The sequence below is a fragment of the Triticum urartu genome, chromosome 6A (assembly GCF_056163025.1).
Source record: "Triticum urartu cultivar PI428250 chromosome 6A, HENAU_Tu73, whole genome shotgun sequence".
Classification (NCBI taxonomy): Eukaryota; Viridiplantae; Streptophyta; class Magnoliopsida; order Poales; family Poaceae; genus Triticum; species Triticum urartu.
In genome coordinates, this window is record NC_141878.1 from 531,107,739 (window position 1) to 531,115,483 (window position 7,745).

Consider the following 7,745-nt stretch of genomic DNA (forward strand, 5'->3'; position numbering starts at 1 on the left):
GAATTATTTTTACTCCCCAATCCCTTGATCGCTCTGGTAAGTCATCCTGACGTAGAGTTTTAACTCTTCTCTTCTCAAATTTCACTAAAAAAAATTTAGGATCACACGGGTATCTTGGAATCGTTCCAATCGATTTATGACGAGAACATTATTCTTGGTGCCTCCTGTCATTTAAGGGTTGTGGCAGTGTCCCGAGGAGTTGAGCTCCCGGGGAGTAGAACGCTGACCAAGACATGTATTTATAGAGCATAATCTAAGATACCGGCATGGTACATACATAACATGGATAGTGTCAACAACGATGAACATCAGGTAGCTCTAAAAGTTTAGTCAAGGTCCTAGGCAAACACCAACAGTTAAAACGGGGGCATCGCATCATGCAGCCACAAGGATGATAAATCAGGTTAACTGATCTCGCTTCCGCCGCAGGATTATTGCAGCCCCGGTTTATCCATAACCCCAAGAGCTTCTCCACTGATGCTGCAGCTCCATGAGGAACCGAACGGACGACAACTGTTGTTACTTCCACGGAAGGCAGGGCAATCTGCAAGAAATTATTGTAAATAGTAAACGTAAAATGAGCAAAATACTATGTTCCTTCACAAAACAGGGATACAAAAACAATGGGGGGAATCATTAAAAAAAACTTTGGTTGGTTTAACAATGCACCACACAAGTTTCAGTGCTATCGAATCAATCTTCTGTAATTTAAATTAGTACAACAGTATGCTGCAAGCAAAATTGGTTTTAGAAGTATCCTGCAACAAATGGTTATTCAAATTTTCTTGGTAAAAGAATGGTCCAAATAGCTAAATATGCCATCCAATTCTCTAATTTGACAAGCGCAAGAAAAGAGAGATATGACATGAGATTCTACTATTTATCACAATCAATATGATGAATATCCCATGCGAATATGTTATCATGAGTTTGCACGAACATAATTAAAAAGCATATGCTTAGCACTACCACGTAACTCAAAAATATGATTTATTTCCAGTAGATGCTAAGATCATGTCAATAGTATGAGTTCGCAATCTGAATGGTTCCAACTTCACAGGGGTGCCAATTAATCAGTACGAGTTTGCAATTTGAATGGTTCCAACTTCACAGGGGTGCCAATTAATCAGAATTAGGCTCAAATCCGAACCGAAATATATTTCCTCTCAAATCCTACATATGTGGATTAATGTTAAACTGCTAATAGGGGTTAACCTAACCTAAATACAGTCTGGGTCCAGGTTTAAGTCTAACAGATGAATAGAACCAAAATAAAAGCAAATGAACAGTGGGTAGGTTGCAGACTCCCGTGGAATATGAATTGTAACGTCTAGGGTTATGGATCCCAATCTAAACATCTTTGAGTATATCAAAGTTCTAAGCTAAATAATGGATATATTAAAATCGATCTAGTATTTATTTGGTAACTTTTTGAGAATTTATTAACACAGCTCAGCTCATACGATCATATCCACATCAATATCAACCAGGAAGCTGCAATCCATATCTATACCGCTGTCCACTGATAGATACCAAGTCACTAAGTACAGAACCAATCCCTCCGTTCCATAATATAGGACGTTTTTGCAAGCTAACATAGCTTGCAAAAAGTCTTTACATTGCGGGGCGGAAGGAGTATATGGATCTACATTTAAAAAGACTTGATAATTTCGTAGAAGCGACATCGCTCTTGGAAACTCACCCTAATTTCAGGGAAACATCGGAACCATCATCATTATCCTGTGAACTTCCGGAGTGTAATGCAGTCATGACGGATTCCGAGGACTGCCCATCTTCAGCAACAACATTTTCGGTATCAGCAACCACTAGCTTGCCAGCTGTTGGAATCTGGCCTACCTGCATCCAGATAAAACAAAGCAAATAGAAATTAGTATTCAGATGGACTGCACTGAAAAATAACAATACAGATATTGACTAAAGAAAGTTGAGTTTCAAGTACATACTTGGTTCCTTAGTTTCATGTTCTCCTCTGCCAGTTGTGAACTCTGTGGTACAATATGCAAGTGGTACAACATTTATTAGTTTTACAACTTATCTCTACAGACAAGGGTACTTCAAAACAATAAATCGACATTCTACCGTTCATCTAATTCTCTATGTGTTTAACTTCCAACAGCTTTCAAGCAGTAAGTGCAAGCTTTTCCCTTCATATAGGCATATAGCTGCCACAATGTGGAAGGTAGTCCTTATTTTGCATGCTAGATTGGTAAATGATGACAGACCAAGTAGAACATACTCCCTCTGTCCCAAAATTGTACTAAGGTCAAGACACTTCTTTTGGGACGGAGGGAGTATATAGGCCATTGAGTTTTTTATTTCATCAAATGGGAACTTATGCCTCCATCTTCAAACCAGTCAAAATAATTAAGTTTATATAAGGTGAAAAGGGACAGCAAATATAACTAGCAGTATGGTCTGCTAAACTGAACCATAAGTAGAACATAAAAATACATCAAAATGTATTTAGTCATTTACACATGTAACGTATATTGGATAAAGTAACGTATATTGGATAAAATAAAATAAGAATATTTAGTCATTTACACATGTAAACAACAGAAAATAATATACTTTCTTGCTTTGGTACTGAAAGGCATAATAAAGTTAAAAAGGCTGTCCACATATGCAAACACTAAATTGTCGTACTATCTTCTCTCTGGTTTAAGCACACAATCACATGGTCTGTTATATTTGCTTGCATCTTTTAAAAGGATGGTGCTCAAGAATTCAGACTCTGAACATATCCCTATTTTCCTATTTTAGTACACAAGGCTCCAATAAAGTTGCAAAAATCCAGTTGTACTATCCAACCACAAAAACATGAATAATTTCTTCTTTGTTAGCGGACAATACACAAAATTATTGTTTATATACAAAATATTCTATTAAGAATGAATCAGTGGATGTAAAAATGTAAAAATTAAGAAATTAATGTAACATTTGGCTTTATTTATTTAAAACAAATCCATGGTTCTTCACCTAAAATAATGACGTCAAAATTGATCTTGCAATAAGTTGTACCTTTCGATGCAGTTCATTTATCTGTTCCAAGAATTGTTGATCCTGCAAAATCATACAGCCCACTAAATAGTTGCTCTTTTTTAGCCTGATTAGAAGGGAACTTTGAAAAATGACATGTTCAGTGACCGTACTTTTGTCTGAAGCACCCTGTGCAGACCAGTTTCTAGGTTTTTCTCCAACTGCTGGAGTTCATCAACACTCAACCCCTCAAGCTCCTCACCTCTCATCTGTCTATAGGTTGGACAAGAATTGCCATTATTATATATGGAATTGCAAAATAAATTCAGCATGGATCATGTAAAAAATATAATGGGGAGAACATAACCTTAGTCGAAGACTAGCTTCTGCAAGCTGATCGTTCAAATTTGCATACTTGCTATGCTCTAACTGAAAATAGAAATGCGCCAGCATGTCAGTACTAATTTGATTAAGAAATTTAATCAACCAAATCGCAACTACCTTCATATACCAAGAGGAGTTTATAAATGAATACTATCAATGCATTCAGAAAAGGCAGTAATTATCATATTGCAATAGCTGATAAATTTTTTTGCCTACATTTTGCCCAAGGCTTCTACTTTATAAAGTGTTGACATCCATTAATAAAAATAAGGAAGAGAAGTACACCTTTTCACAGCTATCATGAACAATAAGTGTTGTGGTTAACTAAAACGACGACACTTATTTTGGGACAGAGGGAGTATTATATGTGGCCTAACACCCAACTCAAAAAAAAAACTTGAAAGGGGTGCGGTTGTTTTAAAAAATTCAATAATTAAATTTTAGAGTTTCAAAAAATTCTACATGATTTTGTCTTTTTTGTGTAGATCTCACCATAATATATATATCATCTTCAAAAATTGCATACATGTAGGATACATCCATATGAATGTGTATGATTTTTTTCAAAAAAAATAGTAACTTCAAAATATGATTTTTTTTTTCTTTTTTCAAAATAACCACCTCCATCAAGGTCGCCCGCCATTAGCATTTTGGGATAGAAGATACTGCTTTTCAACTTTCAAGTATTCTTTATAGCAAAATTTCGCTTCAATGGTTTTAGATGGGGAAAATGCATTTATATGAAGGTTTGTGCTAGATTAGGCCTTGAATATAAGATATTTTATTTTGGGCCACATCCTTATATTGCTTATGTAGATTCACAAGTATTGGGACACTACAAACACAGAACATCAATTTGCTGGCTAACATCACTGAGGGTAAGAAGTGATTATTACGTTCAAGTCAAGAGCAGGCTGGTCTGTTTTCCCCAGGTTCTTAGAATGCGTGCTGTACTTGTCGATGATCTCATTCATACTGTCCAAGGAAAGGCAATATCAGTACGACATGAAGCTACAACTAATCAATAAAAAAGGAAATGACTAAAATAACAGTGATATAGGGATGTTCAGAATTATACAGGGGCATACTAGGTACATTAACTATAGTCACTTGACAGTTCATTGTAACAATGACGATCAAATTACTAGAAATCACTGACAAGAGTATGAAGTTAGGTTAAAGTGAAGACTGAACTCTGATGTTAACCCGAACGAAAAAACACTAGTCCATAAGTAATAACATTTCTACATATATAAGATGACACCCGTTAGTGCGATGGACTAAATAAACAGAAGAGAAAGCCAAAAAATGTTTGTTTCTGAAACGAAGAGAGATTATCCTTAACCAGATAGAAAGTCAGAATGTTTTTTGAATCCAAACACCTTAATGAGAAAGCATTGAAACTGAGTCCACATTTTCCCATTAACTTTGTATATAGCAGTAGTTAAATGCTCTCAGTCCCTATTATGTAACATTCAGTTTAAATTATTCTTTAAATTACCTAAACAAGGACTAATTACTTGTAGCATTCTGGTTCCTAGAAGTTTAGTAAATATTATAATGCACCACGGAGGAAATTAATGCTGGACTCAAATGTCCTTACGTTTTGCTCCTACAGTTTACTGCTAATAAGAGTTCCAAGTCATAGTACTTTCCTTGTAATGCTATGTTAGACAAATGCATGGTTATCGATAATTCACTGAAGTTGGCATGCACCAGTATGATCCATAATCATCCAAGAAACTTAAAACACCGGACACTCCTCAAAAGATTGCTATTCTTTAACAAGACAGTTACTGTTTCAAGTAAAAGAAGTTGAGACCATACACACAACTTCCTCAGCTAAACAAATGATCCCAGGAAAAGAAAACTCAAATATGATTTTGGTGATAGCGTATCATTTGATTAGCTGACGAAGCTTTTCAATGTCAACACATATACAACAACTAAGACTATTTCATCTTTAATAAAAAAAAATCAGTACGGTGACATGTAAAGGCAGCACATAATAAGTTAAAGAAGGCTGATGAGTCATTTGAAGGTCCATAAGAATCTCGTAAACAAACATGATGCCCAAGATGCTACTGTGTTAGAATACTAGGTACAGTAGCTAACAACGGCAAATTTTCTCCTACGGCCACATTGAACGGCAGAGAATGGGGACCTGAACAAAACAAACAAGTGGAGGACATCAGCACAACAATCTATGGACCACAAATATATCATTGCTTTCTCCCGTCGAGGAAGCCTTCACACCCAAACCCAAACTAAGGAAGAAAGGAAAAGAGGCGACGAACAAATGCGTGCAAGAGTACAAATAATATCTCATCGAACAACAGTAACCGATATACTGCACAGAACACTAAGTCCCATTAGAATCAGCGGGCGATGCGACGTACGAGCAGCAGCACATAAAATCACAAGTCCGGCCGTACGTACGCAATTAGCAGGCGCAACTTTGCCCCACCGGAGCACTCGAGGCGCGCAAGAACCGACGATAAAACACCGCAGCTGAAGATGCATAGACATACGCAGCAAATATAAACAGAAGCCGCAGCACTCGCAGAGGCGCGCATGCTCGTAACACACCGCTCGATCGGGAAAAGAAAAAAAGAAAATCAACGAAAAAAATGCGCAACCAGCTACAGGAGTATGACTACTACAGTAAACAGAAATAATTAAAATCCCCATTTCGGCAAGAATGACGACATCCGCGAACGTAACCAGAAAATCCGCTGCGGGCGGTGCCAAGCAACGCGATCCGCCCCGCCAGCACGTCGCATGATCCCCACCGGGCGCGCGAGACGCGGAAAGGCACGCGAAACTGACACGGGACCCGCGGGAGGGAGCAGCATGAACCCTAGGCGAGCCGGATCCTGCGCCCGGGAAGGCGAGGGAAGAAGAGAGGCGGGTAGATCTACGGACCGTCGCGGGAAGACGAGACGAGGAGGGACGGGAGGGGAGGACCCGAGGCGAGCGAGCGAGCGAGCGGCGCGGAGGAGGGACGCATGTACCTGGAGCTGGCGAACTGGGAGAGCTTGCCGGTGGAGGAGAAGACGATGAGCGCGACGTCGGCGTCGCAGAGGACGGAGAGCTCCTCGGCCTTCTTGAAGAGGCCCCGGCGGCGCTTGGAGAAGGTGACCTGCCGCGCCGCCGCGCTCTCTATCCGCTTTATCTCCCTCCGCTCCCGCGCCATCGCGTCGCCTCCCTCTCTCCCTCGATCTCCTCGTCCCCTCCCCCTCTCTAACCCGGCCACCGCCCGCGCCGAGGCTCGCCCAGGCAGGCAGGCTCGGAGCACCGTGCTGGCGCGGCTCACTCGCCGATGCGGCGGTTGCGATGCGATGGGGATGGATGGAAGGAGGGATGCGAAAGGAGAGGAGGGGAGAGGAAAGGGGGGAGGGGAGGTGGAGTGGAGGAGGCGACGCGGGGGGTTGGGGGTCTCGAGACCGGGACCAGCGCTAGCTTTGCTCCGATTGGCAAAGGGCGGAGTACTACTAATAAAAACCGGGCCAACCGCGGCCCGGGCGAGCCCACGCGAGGATTAGGCGCATAAACAAAGCGATCAGGACGCAAGCACGGGGCCCTGCCGGCCCAGTCATTTTTTATGCACGCGACACGCGACTGCGGCGCGGGGCCCGCCGGAACGCAGAGGAGGGGGGACGGACGGACGGCTGGCTGGCTGGCTACCTAGTGGGGAGTAGAGTAGCTGGGCGGGAGGGTGGATGGATGGGGGAAAGGGGGGAGGAAGGGGAGGATGCCGGAAATGGAAAGGATGGCGCGGCCGGACCAGAACAGTACTGACTGTAGCAGGATGGGCGGAGGGAAGGAAGGGATCGAGGGAGGCCGGAAAGGAAAAGGGAAGCCAGAGCGTGGCAGCGGAGTAGAGTCGTAGGGGGATTGATTCCTTTCCTTGCTGCATGGGCATGGGCAGGGGCAGCACGCACGGCCACGGCCGCGTACGCCACTGCAGACGCCCGGATTCCCTGTTCCGGCCACCACTCTGTGGCTTGCTTGCATGGCTCCCTCCCTCCGGAGGATCCCTCCCCCTCCCTGGTCTGTTCTCGCTTCGCTCTCGTTTGGCCTGGTGCGGCAGCGCAGTGCATGCGGGTTGGGCGGCGCGCACGGCCGTGTGGTTGCTACTACTGCAGACGCCCGGATTCGCTGTTCCGGCCGCGACTATGTGCGCCGACCCGAGCTCTTGTTTTTGCTTCGTCTCGTTTTCTTTCCTGCCTCTGGGTCTTGTGCTGTCTCTCGCTTTGTTGGTTCTTCGTCTTCATCTTGTGACCCATCCTCTCCTCCTTTGCTCGGCTGCCTTCTCGGTCGTCGCTGGCTAAGAGCATCTAACACCGGACTTAGCAAAT

General features: G+C 42.8%; 1 protein-coding gene across 1 annotated transcript; it reads right to left on the minus strand.

Annotated features, from left to right (window-relative positions):
- Window positions 1-223: 223 nt before the first annotated feature.
- LOC125528935 (MADS-box transcription factor 22) lies at window positions 224-6,855 on the minus strand. The gene is made up of 8 exons (XM_087528637.1): window positions 6,399-6,855; window positions 4,281-4,359; window positions 3,368-3,429; window positions 3,174-3,273; window positions 3,043-3,084; window positions 1,965-2,006; window positions 1,703-1,857; window positions 224-544 (listed from the first exon to the last, which is right to left on the minus strand). Exons 1-8 carry the CDS (start codon window positions 6,578-6,580, stop codon window positions 520-522), a joined length of 687 nt encoding a protein of 228 aa, XP_087384763.1. The 5' UTR covers window positions 6,581-6,855; the 3' UTR covers window positions 224-519.
- Window positions 6,856-7,745: the final 890 nt, after the last annotated feature.